The 21639-nt window shown below is 37.4% G+C and overlaps 1 protein-coding gene across 13 annotated transcripts in view; it reads left to right on the forward strand.

Annotated features, from left to right (window-relative positions):
- milt (trafficking kinesin-binding protein milt) overlaps positions 1–21639 on the forward strand; it is a 349817-nt gene that overhangs the window by 284082 nt on the left and 44096 nt on the right. Inside the window, exons 1-2 of one of the 13 annotated variants that reach the window (XM_067121440.1) lie at positions 2700–2759; positions 3177–4894. The exons of 11 other annotated variants lie outside the window; for them this stretch is intronic. In XM_067121440.1, the coding sequence (XP_066977541.1) occupies positions 3622–4894 (1273 nt within the window). In that variant the 5' untranslated portion in view covers positions 2700–2759; positions 3177–3621. Of the gene's footprint in view, positions 1–2699; positions 2760–3176; positions 4895–21639 lie in introns of those variants that run through there. One more of the 13 variants, XM_067121441.1, reaches the window with a different exon arrangement.

Genomic DNA, 21639 nt, shown 5'->3' on the forward strand with positions numbered 1-21639 from the left:
CCGAAATTTCATGCAAGGAATCATAATTATGCTAAAGAATATATAAACTAAACCGAATTTCTTGTTCAGCCAAAATCGTATAAAGGTTTATAGGGTTTCTGTGGACAGAAGTGAAAATTTTGATGAGAAATATACAAGATTGTGATGAAGGAAGGATTATATATAATATATATATATATATATATATATATATATATATATATATATATACTTTTATATATATATATATACACACACACACACACATATATATATATATATATATACATATATATATATTTATATACACACACACACATATATATATATATATATATATATATATATATATATATATATATATATATATATACAGTATATATATATATATATATATATATATATATAATACATACATACATACACAGTATATATAATATTAATGGCGCCTTTCAATGTGTGATTTTATGTTACAACTAGCGTACATAATTTTCGAAGTTTTCTCATTCTGCATATTTATATAGGGACATTTAGCATGCATATGTATGGGTCAGCATTGAGGGAGGTTTAACCCGGGGTGGGCGACAGCAAGTCTGAACAAAGAGTACTTTGCCCGTAGGCTGTCTGTTACACAAAAAATATATATGGATTCAAATTGGTTTCCATACAGTAGAATAATATGCCAACATTTTTCAAACAGTCTCTTTCGACGTCTCATTGTGCAAAAATTCCATGGACAGGCCAGGACATTGATAGGCACCGCGCGGCTTCCTCGTTAATTGGAAATGCTGTAGTCGTTTGAGGAAGAGCCCAATGTAGCATACATTTCCGTTCAACAATTAAGTCCCCTAGACGAACATTTTTGCTCTTGTCCCCAAGGTTATCTTTTGGTCAGATTCCGGTTTCACTTTGGATGATACCTCGGCGTAATATTAGAAGCGTGTGAATCAAAAGGAGGGCGCTGAGGAGGGCTTGGTGCTAGGAGGGGACCCTGCTTGAATACCCTTCCTGGTTCGAAGAGAGAGAGGGAGAGAGAGAGAGATTAGAAAACGGAATGATTTTTTGTGCGTCAAGGTTCTGATATATATATATATATTTTTTTCATCTTGAGGTTATCTTCGTCCCACACACCTCAAAAAGTGAAAAAAAAACCTCAAGGCTTGTAATTCAACAAGAAGTGTTATTGTTGTTTGTGTGTAAGTTCCATATAATATTATCTTCTTGTCTCGAGGCTTTCATGGACTTAGTTTCATATCTTACAAGGCTGATGAGATTGAAATTATTGATTGCTTAATCTCATGATTTTTTTTAATTGTGAAAAGATTTCAGTGTCTTAAAGTAGCTAAATCACTTCATCTGTTCTGAAAAGGTTTCATTGTGCTGAAGTAGTTAAATATCTCCATCTGTGACTGGGGAATCTGTGTGTGTGTGTGTGTGTGTATGTGTGTATGTGTACCAAGTGTCAGTGGGTTTTGTTTCATTCTCTTATCATGATCCACCTTCTGTTACCACAAAGCTCGCTTCAGACATTTTGCTAGAGTATTTTTAAAAATTTATGACCAAATGAATAACAGTATTTCCTAATTTATATTTGTTAGCCAAAGATTATCGTTGCAGATGCCAATCCATGCTTTCATTTCGAAGGGAAAGGTTTTTCTACTGAAGGGGACTGGGTAACTGTTATTGCTTTTAATTCAACCACAGAAACTGCTGAGAAGTGTTTAAGAAATGGCTGTTATATCGTGGCTGCTGGTGTATTACCTCAGTAAATCTAGTTTTGTTAGTCGCGCTATCAGTTTTGGATTAATTTATTCCCTGGAACCTTAATTATAGAATATTCATTGTCTTATTTTTTAGTCTATTCCTTAACGTGTGGAATGTCAAGGCAAGGGAACCAGCCGGTTTAGGGGACCGTGGCGCTTGACGAGTTTGGTGACGTCCACTCGCCTACTCCGTGTTTCTTTCTTGTCTGAAGAATGTAAGGAACGATTCTAGATGATACTTGCTTAGGTTTCTTGCTTAGGTTTTTCATTCGCGCGCACGATAAAACATTGAAAGATAGTGCATTCGAGAAAGTTCTGTTTGTTAAACCAAAAGAGAACTTTCATTTTGAAAGCAAACCACCTCTCTCCCGATAATTAGGGAAAGCAGAACTATTTTTCGTGACTCATTCTGACGGATTTGGGTTCACAATTTCTGTGCTTTTTTTCTTTTTCAGTAGATTTTTCTTTTAGTCGTATGATTGCATTTGCTCTCTCTCTCTCTCTCTCTCTCTCTCTCTCTCTCTCTCTCTCTCTCTCTCTCTCTCTCTCTCTCTCTCTCTCTCTCGTAATAATAATAAGTATTGGGGTTGTATATTATTTGGGGTCAGTGATCGTATTGCTATACAGATTCCTATCTATAGATATGCGTCATCAGAGATCAAAGATCAGAAAAATGTCTCCAAGAAGTAAAAAGTTGACAGTCATAACAAGTAGAGGCCCGATGTCATCGTTACACTAAAATTCATCCCATGAAGACCTTTCGCCAGAACTTAGCAGGGGCTGTATTCGCTTGACCCGAACGTCTGTCTCGTCACCCAGCGATATGGCGATAAGTAGACTGAGCAGCTAAACTTTTTTTCACTGATAAAGACTTTATCAGTGTTGGGAATTCTGTAAGATAGGAAGAGGTTCTCGGCTAGTAATCGATGTGGTCTTCCGTTGCATTATTGTCAGTGTGCCTTGTTCCATGTGCGTTGCCTGACGGCTTATGTCCGGTTGTGCGCTGTGCCAGTCCCAGTATTAATTACATGGTCACTTTATTGCTACAGTGCCGTCACCATTTTGTTATATTGGCTGGACTATTGTAAGTTTATATGGATGATATGAAAATGATCACAAGCTGACTTATCGAAAACTAAATGCTCGCAGTATATTTAATTGAAAATTTGCTCTGTTGTTATTTTGCTTGCTTTATAGATGAAGATCTTGGGACAGTGGTGCTGTCATCGGTTTGTGTATATTCACTCGGTCTGATATTCTGGGCAGATTTGTTTACTTTACTTCAAATCAATCCTAATGTTTATTTTTTCATTAAGCTTTTGTAGCGTTCTTTCTTATGAACGAATAAATTACGAATCATTAGTTTTACATAAGTCGTTAATATCATCTTGTGACCTGTGCTGTAAAGTGAATGTGATTTCTTGAATGTTTCAGGAGATAATTAACCCAGTGACTTTGTGCTTTATGGACTTTCACATGAAGGGTTTGAGAAGTTTCAGAGCCTGTAAAGCGTGGCAGCTGCTCACGAAACTGATGCAGGCCACTCTGTGAACTTTCGATTTTATGAAATTGCTTAGCAAACGCTGATAAAGGCAGTTGTGCTTGACTTCCTAACTAATGGCAAAACGGGTGTTTGCAACATCCAATCTCTAAGTTTAAAGGTAGTCATTTGCACAAATGCTTGCTAGTGTTTTGATTTAGCTAAGGTTCTCCTAGATAGTATCTTGATACAAATCAGTTGTATGTAGAACTATAAAGACAATACAACTTTGCATTACGAGTAAGCGCTATCGATAAGTGAGTTTTGTGAGAATAGTATTTTCGGTATCACCGCTAGATACAGACTACTAAAAAAGGCTACAAGATCTGAAAAATCAACATGGATAACCGCATGCCTAGTTCTCAATCTCCTGACGAGATATATGTCAAAGAGTTGCAGTGTGAGTTTCAGTATTGTGCCCTAGGGAGCTCTGAGATCCGACCATTGAATGATTCGAAGTGTTTTATAAAAAAGCCAAAACCCAACCATAGAGCTAGATGTAACAGAAGGAGTTTCCTTGGATTATGGAGCAAACCCCCTTCGGAGGAGGACGGGGATCGGAAAAATCTTCTGACACTGTCCAAGTCATTGATGCACAAGAACATAAAGTGGCTCAGCCAAGAGGATTTGTCTGTCGGTGACAACGAAAGCGACAGCAGTGACATTTTGTCAAGCTCGAGGTATCCAAAATGCCCTTGGCAAGGATCTATCCCAGATGATGCCCCAGCGACCCTCGCCCAGCAGGATAGTTGTGGAGTGCCTCCGCCCGCTTATTTAAACACTGAAGAGGAATCTTTGAATGGGTCACATTGCCTTTCGTTGGATTCAACTAATTCCTTCTCTAGTTCATCCTCTCCCCAAAGTTTTTGGTACCATGATTCATCTGGCACACTCACTCCTGGCTCGGATGTTATCGCAAGTCCTGAGGCTTCCAGCGATAAAAGTTTTACTTCGATCATTTCACCCCCTGCGAAACCTTCAGAGACAGTTATCTCATCCCCATCATTTACCCTCTGCAGAGAGGCGTCCGTGGAAGGTCTCTTTATACCACAGACACCTCAGAATTCATTTTGTAACACAGAGGAAGATTGCGTATGTAGCAGTGACTCCCATCAAAGTCCGTTTCGCCGTCAGGTGTTTACGTCCCTCATAACGCGACAATCTGCCATGGTGAGGAAAGTCAGCCAGCAGACTTGTAGAATCATGGAAACACTGAGGACAGTGGCGTCTGTCAGTGACCCAGACTTAGAGGCTGAACTTGTAGGACATGTCCAAAGGGGAAATAGTTACTCTAGCGGTTCGACGGACAGCTTGCCGGTGGAAAAGACGGTTGAAACATCGGGTCAGGCCCTGGAAGATGGAACATCATTCCAGGAGCAAGAGTTGTATCCACTGACCTCATCAAGAGATGTGATAAAAACAGATTCTTCTTCTGTGGCGAAAGAGGACAGGAATCCCGAATTCGGTTCACATAGGCCTTCCACCTTTCGATTCTTGTCTATGAGTGACTCGGGAATCGAGTGGGAGAGTGACGAAGAGGGAAGGTCGCTCTCCAGAGGCTCTCTAACGTCTAGTGAGGATGGCATGACAGCCATCACAGAGGAACAAGAATGTAAGTAGCTATTTTGCTTTCATGGATTTTTGCCCCTGTATCATACCATATATATTTCCCTAATCTTAATCAAAACCCCGCATTTAGTTGGAAAAAGTCTGTCAATAATTATAACGTTTTCCTGGCAGGGATATCTCTCAAGAAATTAATAATGTTATCTTGATAAGCGTATCAGTAAGGGAATGTTCATGTCACATGGCCCTGGTATGGTCTTCCATCAAGTTCTAATAAGAGATGTCATTTCGTTTTTAAGAAGTCATGTCCCAGAAACTAGGTAAGAATGATTAAGGGATTTTTTTTTTATCTATCATTGCTGTCAAATCTTTATAGTATGAGATATGATTTTATCAATTGTCACATTAGATAAGATGCAATGGTAGTTATTTATTCAGACCGAACTTGGGATAAGAGATTTTTTATTTAGCCTTTTCTTTGTATTTTAGTAACAGGCAAAGTGATGAGATAACTCGTGGTTGATAAGCTTAAAAGTTTGAATGATTTGTCTCTGTTATAGCAGGCAGCACTAGAGGGCTCCGGATTTCTTTACAAAGCGGAATGGTTCAGTAGTTTTTATGTGGAAACTGAGACAGTGTTTGAAGGTTTCCAGAATTGAAGAAAATTGTAAAATATGTGATAAATTAGTGGTTCTTATCCATGTTTCCAAGCGAAACCCTATATTTTGTTATAAAGAAGTCGACGAAGATGCTGTCCAACACGGTAAAATGTTTTCATATGTTCTGAAAATTTATTTTTTTTACCGTAAAGGTTTCAGTATTGAGTGATCAGTGCAGAAGCTGTTTTAGTCACGACCTTCGCCCATTGGACATCATGTGTTTGAGGAAAATAGTATTACGGCATTTAGCCTGGAGTTTAAGTATTAAATATTAGTTGTTTTCTATGTGTTTTAATCAGGAAAATAAGTTGTGTTTACTTTTTAATTATGAAAAGGATGTGTTTTGAGAAATGAATGTTGTGGCCACATTACAGAGCGTGTTAGAGAAAAATTTTGATTCCTATTGCATGTGTGAGGGTAATGTAAGTGTCTATAATACCCTGGTTTTTCTTACCTGTTATTTTAAGCTATGTCTAAAATTGTATTTTTAAAAATCGTGTTAGATTAATGAATGACACTTTTCTGAAGGAAATGTTCCTCTGCTTGGAAGCCTTCGTAAAGTTGAGAAAGTGTTACCTGTGAATCGCAAGAACTGATATGAGGAAGGTATTTTTTTTTATCAATCAGGGCCGTCATGTAACTTGAGATAATCATCTGGTGCCACTTATCGCGTAGTTAGTCATCGTAATTATTCTAATTACTGTTATCAAGAGGGTTAATCAAAGCTTATTTTCACCGGGTGAAGCTGGGTCTACCTTTATCGTAATTACGGTGAAGTTCCTTTCTCGAATCGGTGTTTGGAACTCTCTCTCTCTCTCTCTCTCTCTCTCTCTCTCTCTCTCTCTCTCTCTCTCTCTCATATGTGTGTGTGTGTGTGTGTGTGTGTGTGTGTGTGTATATATTCACCACACATCTTTCGTAGTAGGAGCGACTCCTAGTGTTGGCAGGTTTTTTGGGGTGAGGTTACCTATCATGTGTTTTGTACCCATCATGTGTTTTTCTGCTTAACCGTCTGATCTTCAACAAAGGCACAGTAATATTTAACAGAGCATGTGTACAGAGTTCCGGCTCGCTGGGGAATCGAACCCTCGACCTTTGACTGGTAAGGTGAACATCCTAATCACTGGAGAAAAGGCGAAAAACTCGATGAGAAGCGGAAAGGGATAAGATCAGATAGGAAATCCTCCAGTGATGATGATATCCTACTTTTTTGTTGGTGGTGAGGGGGGGGGGTTCCGTCGCAAGGCCTTTGATGCATGTAATGAAGGCTTAAAAATAGCAGATACTCCATCATAACTCTCTCTTTCGTTGCATCAAGAAACTGATAAATGTCACTGAGTTTTTATGTTCGTAAAAGGGGCGTATCTTAACATTACTTTCGGCCTGCAACGAAGGACCTATGAAATCACGAGTGTGGTGTCCTCGCCGTTCATGTGACAGGTACATCCTATGCGCCTCACCTGCACACTTTCACATACAGGAGTAAGTAGAATAGGTATTAGGGAAGAGAAGATACTCCGATTTATTTCTGCTTCTTGCGTGGTTGCGTTTGCTTTGAAATACTATGAAACAAACGGAAGGTTTTTTTAAAACATTGTACTCTCAGCGAACGTTGCAAATTTTCGTCACTCGATATTGATTTTTCCCGCTGACACTAATTATAATTAAAGAAATTTGAACATTATTACTTATCGTCTTGTATGTATCTTTCTCGATTTGTAGGTTTGATATCTTTTCAGTTAGAATGTAGCGAAAGTAAAGCTTTTTATAAATTTAAGTAGACACTGAAAAAGTCTGTCTCGCTCAGGAGACTTCTGGTACATTTAATTGGCATATTAGGAGGGAAATTGAAATTTAGTTAACCTGGTCAGCGGTCATCATATCTTTTTGAGTGGTACCGTTGTTTAGGAAGACATTATGGAGCTTTCATTCCTGTATACGCGTACATTATTTGTTGAAAACGCGCAAATTTCTCAATACCTGAAATACTTCATCTTCATTTTGAAACTAAGAAATTTTCCAAGTCAGCAATAAAACCCAGGGTTTAAGTTTAAGTAAAGTAATGGCGGTGTAACCTAAGCTCGCTTATATTTATGAAATTGTGAGGAGAGGGACTCTAGACACAAGAATTGCTTATGCTTTTTCCTCCTCTCGGGCTTTTCTTAGCCTGAGTAGTTTGCGACGGGTAGAGGCAGCACGGCTGGAAGCGCAAGTGAAATGAAGTTTTACTCTTTGAAATTCTGCGAGTCGAACTAACCCTGAATTTATTCAAGCTAGCTCGCCCCTCTCCAACAGGCTTCCTGTGGCTTGATATGAAGGAACCAGTTTTTGTAATGATTGGCTTCGCTGTGAATGCTGAACCGCTTTTAGTGATTTCACTAAAACAAGATTTTCGTCTTCTTAATGATACCGGTACCTTATGTATGGCGTTTGCTGAATCTAAAAGGAAGTGGTTCAGTGAGAGCTTTAAGGCCACTGCTTTATGTGATCTCATTGTGTGAAGTTTGAAACAGAAATGGAGATAGATGACAACATGAATCTAAGCATTTTGCCAATAAAAACCGACAGGTGGATGTAACGTTTTTGTTCGATAGGCGATGAATCATAAACTGGGCCTCCCATTTGATATGATGGTGAGGCTGTGAGGGAAACGAGCTTAGCCATACTAATTAATCCCGAAAACACATACAGGTAGCATCATATATATATATTGGCGACGATTCCATCAATACTAGCGTCATCATCAGACCTGTAGAAAGGATATGTACTTCAGATTACTTTTCATTATAGCTTCATCAAGGAAAGGAGAGGCTAATGTAGAATTCTTGGTGCACATGAAATCGCCCAATCAGTCCTCTCTTGTGTCAGTTTTTTTAGAAGTAACTCTCTCTTTCTCCTTTGTGGCTTCGCCATCCAGCATCCGTTTGCTTTTCAAGGATCACGTGAGATGTGATTGATCGCTTGTATTAACCGTTTCCTCCCACAGTTCCTCCCACAGTGCTGAGGGGAAGCATTTGCCTTTCTATTGTACTGTCCCACCTTACATCTATCTATCTATCTGTTCGGATATACATGTACTAGGAAATTGGGAAATGGAGAGATCATTGCGGATGTTAAAAAAGTTTATGTCTGTATGTAAAATTCACACGTGACTTTTTATGCTCGGATATTAACCCACATATATCCCTTAATTTGAAATAACTGTACTTGGGAATAACTTGCACCCAAAGATCAGGACATCTGCCGTACCGAGATTCGAATATACCTTTTGATTATAACGACAAGCTGTGTCTTTCTACGTACAGTCACTTATTGTGTATGTGCTTGCATATGTCAAGTGACATAGATTCCATTTTCATCTGTTTTCATGGGGTGTAGGGTTAAATCATAACTGGACATGAGCAAAACAATTGAGTGACTTTTTGTATATGGTAAATGTGTGTTTGATTTTTCGTGGGCTGGGAAGCCGATTTTTAAGGACGCTGATCATAGGTATATTATACCTGTAGTTCTTCACTGGATGGGTTGATATCGTGCTCGCCTAGCACTCTCTTAGGCCCGCGTTCGATTCTCCGGCCGGCCAGTGAAGAATTAGAGGAATTTTTTTCTGGTGTTAAGAAATTAATTTCTCGGTATAATGTGGTTCGGATTCCACAATAAGCTATAGGTCCTGTTGCTAGGTAACCAATTGGTTCTTAGCCACGTAAAATAAGTAATCCTTCGGGCCAGTCCTAGGAGAGCTGTTAATCAGCTCAGTGGTCTGGTAAAACTAAGGTATACTTAGATATATATATATATATATATATATATATATATATATATATATATATATATATGTATATATGTGTGTGTATATATATGTGTGTGTGTGTGTATGCATATGATAAGCTTATTGTATATCTAGTTGGGCATTGTCAGCGAGTGGACGGTTCTAATTCCTGCATACTCCTGGGTACGGTCTCCAAAAGCCAATGTTGACAGCATACAGATGTGACGGTAGACCCTTAAAAGGGCCAGGTGACTGGTATTACAGGTAGCACAAACAGTTGAATCGCCAAGGTGATGGCGATCATAATCTATTCGCTGGTGCATTTAATTGCTGTAGTGACCGCTATGCTTAACTACCAGCCGGAAGTAGAATAATTTAACTTTTGTGAAACATTTCATTGGTGTTATATCTTGTTGATCTGTGACGTATTATGAAATAATCAAAACATAATTATAAGTGGTCGACTTTCGCTAAGATCAAAGTACTTTACTGAATAGTATTTTATAAGAAAATAAGTAATTTCTCTTGTGTGAGACTTTGCTATCACAAGCAATTCGATCTGACGTCATAAAACAAGGAAAAACATATCTTTTGCTTCTGTTATTGAGAGTAACTTTTTTTTTTCATTTCCGTATTTCTTTTCTGTTCTATTGATTTGCTTAAGTTTAATCGTTCTCTTAGGATGTTTCACTGATGCAATTCTTTGTATGTATCTCGCTGAGGGTGCAAATTTTGTCTGTATTCTTCATAGCCGATGCTAAAGATCGTGGAAAGAGAGAGAGAGAGAGAGAGAGAGAGAGAGAGAGAGAGAGAGAGAGAGAGAGAGAGAGAGAACGTGGTCCTATAAACTGTAGTAAAAAGAAGGAAAGTGAAGGGTTGGTGATTGGCTGACAAAACCGTTTAGGCTTTTCATTGGTTCTTTAGGATCCAAGGATATTATTACAGTCGAGAATTAAAATCTAGTTTTGCCTTATGCCTATCAGAATTATCCATGATCATATTGTACAGAATTCTCTTGTCTCGTAACCCTCACCCTATGCATTGTCTTTTAATAAATGAACTCCACGAAACCAAGGCCAGAGGATGTACAAGGTAAGAGGAGGAAGAAGTTATGGGGCCGATGGTGAAAGTTCGAACGTATTTAGCGTCGTCCTTTTACACTCACATGACGTTTATCTGCTTCCATGAGGACGTCATTTGTTGCCATGACGCTTCTTATGGGTTGCCTGATTTCATGCGTTGGCGGGATGGGGGCATTTGATTGCCTTAGCCTAATCGAGAAAGGCACACAGTTGTGAAGTATATGTGTGTATATATAATTTATATATGTATATATATGTATATATATATATATATATATATATATATATATATATATATATATATATATATATATATATATATAGAGAGAGAGAGAGAGAGAGAGAGAGAGAGAGAGAGAGAGAGAGAGAGAGAGAGGAGAGGTTATGGAAAATAACTTGTATATAAATTGTCCTTAAAATACCTAACTCAAGTAACTTTGTTGTATACATTTGTCATAAGATTTTAAGCTAGAGTTTATTTGTAAACGTAATGCCACTGACCTCAGTTTTGTGATCTTGCGTGTTGTCTTTTCTAATCTTGTTTCCGTTGTTTAAATGTACAGAATTATGGTAAATATGCTCAAAGTCAAGATAATTTTAATTTTATTATTGTCCTGCAAAGTAATTTCAAGATTGGAAAGATTGAGTAATTCGTGGAAATTACGCCAACAGCCAAGAGTTGTGAAGTAAGAAACTGGCAGCTTGTATAATAATGGTTATGTAATATGTGTATATATATATATATATATATATATATATATATATATATATATATATATATATATATATATGTATATATATATGTATGTATTAATAAATGTGTATATATATATATATTATGTATGTATGTATATATATATATATATATATATGAAATATATATATTTATATATATATGTATTTGTATGTATGTATTAATAAATGTGTATATATATATTATACACATATATATATACACACAGATTTTTACACGCAGTCAGCTGATCATTTCGTAAAGTGAGGGACGCTATGGAAATATTTTTATTGTATTGAAAAAAATAAAAATTAACTTTAAAACTATAGTTTTGCGAAATTATAACATTTTGAGTGGTTAAATGAACCTATATAATTTAAACCTTAGATTATTCAAGTCCTCTCGTGAAGCTAATTCACATAACATCTAATTAAATGTTTGCGAATGCCTCTAATCAGCCAATACGCCTGGCATTTTCTTGAATCTTTACTTTTTTATGGTGTTAGCGAGGGTCGTATTTTTTTATGGTTTTCTTTGTCATGTCGTCGTGCCAGTGACTGCTACTTAGGAGAAAGTCATCACTTCACAGCGTTTTGAACGTATAAGATTATGCTTAAGGAAAATGGTCAGTATCATGAAGTGGCTTAGATTGTAATTTCATTTAAATCACGGTTAAATAAGTAATTACTATTGTTGACAGTATTGCTTTGTGAAATATAGTTTTGTTGCAAACAAAATACCGTCGTTTGAATGACCAATGATGACAGCATTGCTTTGTGAAGTATAGTTCTTTTGCAGACAAAATCTTATAAATTCAGTAGTCTTGCTGACAGTATTACTTTCAGAGGTACAGTTTACCAGACGACAAAAACTTGTTCAGTATCATCGTTTATTAATGAAGCTCGAGCGTTTTATCCAGTAATGGAGTCAAATTTCCAGGCGTGTTTTATTTCACGTCTTGGAGAAGCGAAGCAAGTTCCGCGGTTGCTCATTGGTCGTGACTCCATGTCTCGTGTCGCCAGCTGGTGCCCTTTTGTTTTGCTTGTCCAAAAGAGTCTTTCATTTATTTATTCAATCATTCAACGATCCTCTTTCTTGAGGTGTTGAGAAATCAAAGCCAGGACAGACCATAAAGTGAGAATTTCAAGTCATTTTTTTTTTTTTTTTTTCCAAGATTTACTCACGTGCTTTGAAAATTTGCCTGCAAAATTCAATGATTTATTCAGTCTGTTGCGCTGATGTTAAACTAAGATTTTAAAATACTCCTGATTTTTTCCGAAATTCTCCCGTTCATTCATTCTCTCGTGTTGTCATTGAACTAGGATTTTGATGAACCAAGATTTTAACATACTCCTGATTGGTGCTTTTTTTCTCGTGCCTTGAAAACTTGCTTGAGATTCAGGTTTTGTCGTCAATATTTGTAGTCTCTCTCTCTCTCTCTCTCTCTCTCTCTCTCTCTCTCTCTCTCTCTCTCTCTCTCTCTTCACTGTTCTAGTCGTAGTTGGGCATTACTCTCCCCTTGGTATTTTTGCGCCGTTTAAATATTTGTGAATATCTGAGAGAGAGAGAGAGAGAGAGAGAGAGAGAGAGAGAGAGAGAGAGAGAGAGAGAGAGAGAGAGAGTCGATTGTATTTATGAAGCAGAAAAGTCTAAATGTGAACCAAGTCAGGTACCGGGGTTGTTAGACTAATTTCCATTTCTGCAGAAAAAAAATACCTGTGGGTGTGTAGTCTTATTAAAGAATTAGGTGTAGCTAAGGGTGCAAGTTCCTTTACACGCTCCGGAAACTGGTTCGTGGCTGGATTCAGATACTTGTTTTACTCTCCAAGGACTCTTCTTCAGGTCCTACCCCCCACCCTCACACGCCCCCCTCTCCCACCCTCCTCCCAATCCCCAACGGCTACCTGTTCCCCACACCTCACTTGAACTCGCATAAACACGGTGTTCGATTCCTTGCAGTGACCAACACTTTTTTTCTTTTTAACCTGGAAGCATATCTTAAAGTTGGTTATGATAACGTAATTATTTAGAATCCAACTGAGTGTCACTCACGTAAAGTGTTGATTTTGTTCAATCTTAACAGATTATTCACTGCTGCCCAGTGTTCAGTGCAACAGGTGTTTAGCCCGCAATCGGACGGAATGTGCCTTGTTGATTATCATATAACACAACTTGTCTTTGAATACTAATTTCCCTTTTGCCTTTGTGTTTGTCGTACTGATTTACTGCATATCCTTGCACTTTTGCTGTACTTTCTACACTGAAAGAAAGTTGATGTAACAGTAACGAAGTGGCTGAATAAACCTCCTCAATCACATGACATGAATGCGGTGGGAACTGCCTTTGCTGTGGTTATTTTTATCCCTTCTCACCACCGAGATTATGTATGTTTATTGATAAGGAATGTTAGGTTTTTCTTCTTTTCATGTCAGTGGACATATTGCCGTTATTCTAAGTAAAGTGAGAACGCGACGAAACTCGAGTAGAAAGTTGTGTGGAATTAGAACGAAATCTTCGCAACATTTAGGCGTCAAAATAGTTTCAACAGAGAGCTAAAGGCCACGTATTTTATTTTGCGTTATTCCCCGAATTATTATAACATGTTGCACAAAAATGGAATTTTATTAGCATGACATATCAGTGCTTGACTGTGATACGTTTGGATTAAACTAATCAGAAAAGTAAGACTTAAGTAGTACCCTATCCCCCAAGTAATGTTTTGATATGAAAATAACGGCAAATCATTTGAAGCAACTCTGGTCCAGTTGGACTTCCAATTCATCGTTTGGGGAAGAAGGATAATGTCTGAACGCTGGGCCAAACATGGACTGGATACTTGTGACTCTCCACTGGGATTGCATCGACATGTCTTCCTACAAGCCGTTTTGGGAGGTAAAGTTTCAAGTTTGATGAGATGAATTTGCAGTTTCGTAGCAGTTGTATCGTTAACTGGGAATTCCTGTAGGAGAAACGGTACTGGCATTATTGAACCTCTGTTATTAAGACATCGGTTAATAAGATAATGTAGGGTCCATTTTAGGGCACAACATCGTAGACTGGCATCGTTGCTCTAGTATGTTCAGTTTTCCGATGTTTGACTGTTAATGTCTGCCAGATACAGACATTTTTTGCAACGCCTCGTATTAGCATCAAGTCATTTTTTTTATCTTTTATTAGAAAAATATTACATTTCTTTTACATAATAAAAAAAATATAACATTTCATTTACATAATAAGAAAAATATTACATTTCATTTACATAATAAGATATTATCAAGTCATTTGAGAATAATGATATTATTAGGTTCATGAATGTTATTTTACCGTGATTTTTGAAAAATTATTAAAAAAATACAAACATTTCATTTTTCTAACCTCCAGCATATGTTTTTCGCCTAAGTTAACACAGTAAAGTGGCAATTGACGAGTGGCTGGTGGGACCTGTGCCAAGCCTTACTTGGAATTCGTTTTTGCAGGAAGACTAAGTAGTAGAGTACACATAGGAGGTATGGCGGGCAAATGAAGAATAAGAATGAAGCTGCAGTTCTGTACTATCACTTGAAGTTTACGCGTTTCAACCCAAGAGGGCTGCTTCTCGGAGACTTGGCCTTGCTAAAATCTGAGTTAACTTTTTGATACGAGAGTTCACTTAGGTCTATGGAAGTTTTCCCGAGTTTTGAGAGAACGCCATTGTAAGTCCTCACTCAGTCGTGCCAACCTCTCTGCCGTATCCCACAAGCCACCCGCCCCCTCATCCCCCAAAGCACGATTGGAAGTACGTGACATCACCAACACATCACATTTTACATATACTTGCACCATACGGATATATTCACTATGCACATACAACCCGAGTTGGCCTCGATTCAACCACTGACGACAGTGCTGACCACAGCCTGATTTCTTTCTCACAGCTAATCGCGATTGCTTTACAGTGAAGATTGCAAACACAGCTTCTCACGTGTCAGTGATGTTAGGTAAACGTTTCTCTGATCGCTGCCAAATGATGTACGAAAGACATACACACTTCGCAAAATCGCCCTCTTTTCCCTGTTAGTCTCGAAAGTCATCAATCGTAACAATCTCCAATTACAACCAAATGTCGTTCCGTTCGAAGGACTTTCTAATCGCTGCTTGATGTCGGATGACACGAACACTTCGTAAAAATCATTATTTCCCAGAATCCCTATGACTTGTGTTTGGGGAGATGGAATGGAATATAGAGTTTAGGCCAAAAGCCAAGAGCTAGGACCTATGAGGTCATTCAGCGCTGGAAAGGAAATTGAAAGTAGGTAGGTCTGAAAGGTGTAGCAGGAGGAAAACTTCGCAGTTGGACTGTGAAATAATTGTTAGGAGAGGGTGGAAAGTAAGATGGAAGAAAGAGAATAAGAACGGAGGTACAGCAAAAGGAATGAAAGGGGTTGCAGCTGTGGGCCCAAGGGACGCTGCAAAGAACCTTTAGCAATGCCTACAGTGCACCCCGTGAGGTGCACTGACGGCACTACCTCCCAACGGGGCGGGGGGAGAAATTTGGGAAACGTTATACTGACGATATTTCGAAAGGGTTTATGAACGCTGTCAATCCTCAGCTTCGTGGAAATGGTCATTAAAAGCCCGACGGTAACTTCTCTCAGCATCTCAGCGCCTAGAGAAGATTTAATTTGCATTGTGGTACTTACCGGAAGACACTATCGGAATTATTTTTGAGCCCTTTGTGGGTCCTTTATTAATTTTATATATGAAAGAGAGAAAGCGGTTTGCTCGTAGTAATTTCAGAAATGTGTAATTAAAGTTTTCATTAAGGTTGCTTGAAAGCATTTTCCACTAAGTAGACTCTTTGATATTGTATGTCACAGAGAGAGAGAGAGAGAGAGAGAGAGAGAGAGAGAGAGAGAGAGAGAGAGAGATTGATTTTAGATTTTGTTGTTGCTTTTTGTTTGTGAATATGATTTAAAAGATCCAGTTCGTATTCAGTACAATAACAAACAGGCTTTCGGAGAAGTTAGGAGTGGATGCACTCAACTGGAAGCAAGGATGACAAAATTATGAAAAAGACACAAATCTCAATAACACCCAGTGACCAAGGTAATAGTAATACAAGTCAGTACTTCATATTTATCTCTTCTTCAGACCACTACTTATCTTTGTTTAGACTTTGTACCTTAACAGTGCCTCTTCATCTGCCTCAAGGCTTTGTTGGGATGTTCTTCATTTAACATCTGCATGTTGTGTGTTACTTTGATAGGTGTTTGATGATTTTTAACAGGGATTTTAATTTTTTCATATTTCCGCTAAACCCAAACGCATATTGAGACCAGTGGTAGTTCGACTTCGGTAGGTCTATTAGTACTAAATCATAATCAGGCGCTGCTGAATCTGTTCGTTTTGAAGACTCCAAAGGTCCACGTCAGGCATCTTATTCTCTTCTGCACATTACCGCACTTAATTTTAGGGAAGGGCTCGTGCTGGCGTAAGACCCGCGTAATCCAAACTAATTAACCGGGTCTCTGCCACATCTCGCATCCGTAAGATCAGTGGGCGTAAAAGTAGTTTGAAAGAATTGTTAAAACTGCCGAACATCATGGAAGTATATTTGTCAAGTGAATGTTCTGAATGTCATTTGGTAAAAAACCATTTGGTTTTCCTAGTATATAGTGCATTCAAAAGCGTTTTCGTTGAGTTAGATTTAGAAATAAAAGACTGTCCAAAATAGTCGACGGTAGACCAGTTTGAAACTTGATCTTTCGTTCTTACCTTAGTGAGCTTTAATGTTAAAAAGTATTTCTCAATTTTTTTTTCTATTTAACTTAGAGAGCAATATTAAATGCGTCTTTTCTCAGAAATTGTGGCTGATTACATGTACGGCTTCAGCGGAAATCCTACAATGCCATTTGTATCGATAGTAATATGAAATATTTTCCATATGGAAAATTTCATGTTTTTTTTTTTTTAACAGGTTGCGTTGTCTTCCTTTCTGAAAGTTATGTCAGATTTTGTCATAGATGATGTAAATGTTGAATTACCACGTCTTTCGAAAAGAATTGCATAGACTTCACAACAGAAATCAAAAAGTGTGAATTTACTTTGGTATTTTGAGTTGCTAAAAATCATTAGGGAGAACGCTTGAGGAATGGATGATTGAAGATGATATGAGCCTTTAGGTATTCACAAGCCGATTCAGAAAGGTTTGTTTTTCCATCCCATGAGAATATATATTATTATTCATCCGATAAGTCATACAGTTCATATAAAATGCTTTGTGGCAGTATTTATAATCCAGCTCATCAGTGACATATGAAACAGCAGTGACTTTTGCAGTGTGAAAGAGGCTTTGCATTGTAATTAAGCAATTGTTTTGAAAGGCACCTGCACTGTCCTTGGTGGTCTATAATGGGACAAGTATAGACTTTGTTTGGCTAACCCACGGTGTTTGATGGTATGCGACTGGGAAAACTTGGACGTCCATGTTTGTCATGGTTTATTTCATTATTCTCTTCGAAAATTGTTTACACGATTCATTTGACCGTTACGATGACGTAAATCAGGCAAAACATTTTCGCCGAAAACACGAAATGTACATCTTATAAGTATGATCATTATTCAGCAACGATCCTCCCCCCCCTTTTTTTTTGTTTTGAGAAAGAGAGAGAGAGAGAGAGAGAGAGAGAGAGAGAGAGAGAGAGAGAGAGAGAGAGAGAGAGAGAGAGAGAGAGAGAGAGAGAGAGAGAGTTTGGGTGCTTGAGAGGGTTGTCCGGTGTAGCATTTTTCCCATGTGCTGTTTAATCGTGAGCCTAGGCACGTAGGCCATAGTCTAAGTCCGTCTTTCCTCTCATCCAGGAGCCCTTGTTATTTAATCACTCCCTCCCCCCACCCCAACCTCCATCCTACCCTGTTAACCATCCAGGTGTAGGGAATGGACGCGCTATGCCCTGTCGATATTCATTTTTTCCAAGTGTTCTTAATGTCTTTCAGAGCTACATGCATCCATACGAACATTTATACATACACTACATATATATGAATATAAAAGGCCCATAAAACACTATTTAAACGTTGCAAACATATATTTCGGGCACTTTTCTTCTGTGCCCCTGTTCACTGGTAGAATATATATATATATATATATATATATATATATATATATATATATATATATATATATATATATATATATATATATATATATATATATATATATATATATATATATATATATATATATATATATATATATATATATATATATATATATATATAGACCAAGTATTCTCATTTTACATTATATTCCTAAAATAGGTGAGTATCATATATATATATATATATATATATATATATATATATATATATATATATACATATATATATATATATATTTTAGGCATAAAATATAAAATATACTGGTTTTATATATATATATATATATATATATATATATATATAAATATATAACTATTTTATATATATAAATATAAATGATACTTATATATATATATATATATATTTATATATATATATATATATATTTATATATATATATATATATATATATATATATATATATATATATATATATATATATATATATATATATATATATATATATATATATATATATATATAAAGTATATACACACGCATTCACACCAGTTTTTTCCATAATGGCCTCACACACCCTATTTTCCATGCATTTCCATGCGCAGCTCAATGATCTGTGTCTAAAAATTAGGACGGTGCGATATTTTGATTGGTGTTATTTATTGCGTGTTGAGTAGAAGCGGAGGCGAAGAAGGTCTTCGAGCTCTAATAACGAGCAAGATAAATGTGGCCGGGGAAGGTCTACCTGACAGGGTAGGTGGATCGTTTACTTTCTTGTGGAGAGTTGTCGATTAGCGCATTTCTCGAACGCTTTTACTTCAAACCACTTTTATTTATGGTTTGTTGTGATATGGGTGTTCAGAGGTGCTGGTCTGTGTCGTTTTTAGTGGTTGAACCGACTGGAGACTGAAAACGTCAGTGGTAACTGAAAAGTTTTCCAGATTCGTGACGTATGGCCTGTTGGTTTTGTGGCGGGACAACGCTCCCCTGTTTTTCCAGGACAGCTGGATCGAGTTGTGGCAGTTCTTGGAAGCTTGCTTTGACGTTTTGTGGTGGATACGTTATTGTCTGTCAGCGGGGCATTGTTGTATTAATCGTGCATAAAAGTGTGTGAATAACAGGATCAATTAGTCCTTTTTAATGACCACTGGTTGTGAATTTTAGCAGCAAGTTCGTCAAATAGCATTTCTTTGACCGCCGCTTTTGTTTGTTTTGTTTTCTCGCTGTGACGACCGGCGACGCAGCTCGATTTACTCGACGAATGTTCTTTAAATTAAGAGTAACTCGTGTCATAGTCGAAAAGTGTAAATATTTAAGACGACCCAGGGAAAAATGTGAATGGTACATTTCCCTTAGTAACTTGTTTCTACATAACCTGGTGTACAGTCGACAACCAGTTTATTATTTTTTTCTTTTATAATTCACGGGGTTGAGTCAGCGAAGCGTTTCACTGTCAACCTGTATTTGACGCAGTACGGTAACTATGGACTCCAACGCAGACTATGCCAGAGAACCTCCGTCCCTTGTATGCGGACCCGTCAACATGTATTCTCAAAGGGCATGTCATTCCCCTAGACGCTCCTCCCCAGCGCCTGCTTGCGCCAGGGTCTCTCGCTCTGCGTTCAGGACTTCCCGGGGACGACGAGACCAGTGCCGAACCCGAAGCGTCGACATTGGAGAAGGGACCGACGAACGCCCTCCTGGACAAGGCAGACAACGTCGCTCTTCATATCCACAGTTAGCTCCTCAAACTAGCGGTGAGCACGACTTTGGAGACAAGTGATTTGAGTAGTTAATGAGTAAATTGGTGTCTCGTGGTCGCTGAGGACGAAACTTATTGGTACAAAAGTCTTTTTTTTCTTCTTCTTTTTAATTCATGCGCCTGCTCCAGTATAAGGAGCAGCAAGCACAGGACGTAAGAAGCGGCTAGTGTAGTTGAGTAGTTTGATGAGTAAGTTAGCTTTCCTAACCATTGAAATTGGGCTCCGAGTATAAACATAGACAAAGTTAAGAACATTTTTTATCCGTGTTGCCCATACCAAATTTATTCTACGTAATCGTCCTAATGTATTTCTGGAGGATCTCATTTAGTCAGTCAGCCTGGCCACCATTTACCTTGTCATTACTTTTCTCTAGTTTGTGTCGTTCTTGTTTTTGTAATTGACGTCCAAGTTTTCGCATCTTTATATTTCCTATATGGTAACTTATTCAGAAGTCTTGAGCACACTCCTGTTCGTTTGTTGTTTACACACGCGTACAGCATTTAAAATATTCGAATGCATAATGAGATGAGATGTGTTCAGCCATTGTTTAGGTAATAGTAAGTTTCAACTTAATATTTTCCAGTAGAAACCGACTAAAGTCCTAATGTGCCTTCGTCAGAATTTTTCCATCAGTGACATAGTTTAATTATTTATTCAAAATTCATTTTCTTCTGTTGAGCTGGTGTTTTCCTTTGATTTCAGGAAGGTTATTATTATTATTATTATTATTATTATTATTATTATTATTATTATTATTATTATTATTATTATTATTATTATTATTATTATTATTATGTACAACTCAATAGGGCCATGATGAAAGAACTAGAGCTGAAAACCGTCACTTAAGTCATTGAAGCCTACTCCCCGCTGATAAAAACCCAAAATACAAGAAAAACTCGATTATTTTTTTGTCCATCAGAAATCACTGGACTGACTGCATAAGATTTTTTTTCTCCTTTTTGTCAAAGTACTTCGATTAGATTCATGTTTTTAGGTCAGGATATTCTCAACTGCCAAGTGTTTTGATGACTGGGGGTATTACTATTTCAGAGAAGTGAATAGTAATGGTGTTTTCTATCCCACTGTGTGAATATCCTTGACAACTTCTAGGAGCAAAATTACTGTGAATAATTTGAGGTTAATGAACAGCTAATTTAATTTCTTCTCACTCTTTGTTAAAACTTTGAATTTTTTAGTCTTTCGTTCTTCCCTGTGTGAGAAAATGAATGGGAAACTGGCTTTCTTTTATTTTTTTGATATTTCGTTGATTTTAGCGCTAGGCGCCTCTGGATCATAGAGTGTTCAGATATCCAAGTATAATGATTATGTGCATTTATTTTTAGTGACAAAAAGTTTGCCAATCACTAGTGGATTTTACCCAATTTAAATATCGGTATGGCTTAAGAATGGATTTTACCCACTGTTAAATATCGGTATGGGTTGAGAGTGGATTTAACCCACCTTTAAATATCGGTATGGCTTAAGAGTGGATTTTACCTATTGTTAAATATCGGTATGGCTTAAGAGTGGATTTTACCCACTGTTAAATATCGGTATGGCTGTAGAGTGGATTTTACCCACTGTTAAATATCGGTATGGCTGTAGAGTAGATTTTACGCAGTATTAAATATTGGTATGGCTTTAGAGTGGATTTTACCCAATGTTAATATCGGTATGGCTTAAGAGT

This window comes from Macrobrachium rosenbergii, chromosome 19, assembly GCF_040412425.1.
Source record: "Macrobrachium rosenbergii isolate ZJJX-2024 chromosome 19, ASM4041242v1, whole genome shotgun sequence".
In the NCBI taxonomy this organism is placed as follows: domain Eukaryota; kingdom Metazoa; phylum Arthropoda; class Malacostraca; order Decapoda; family Palaemonidae; genus Macrobrachium; species Macrobrachium rosenbergii.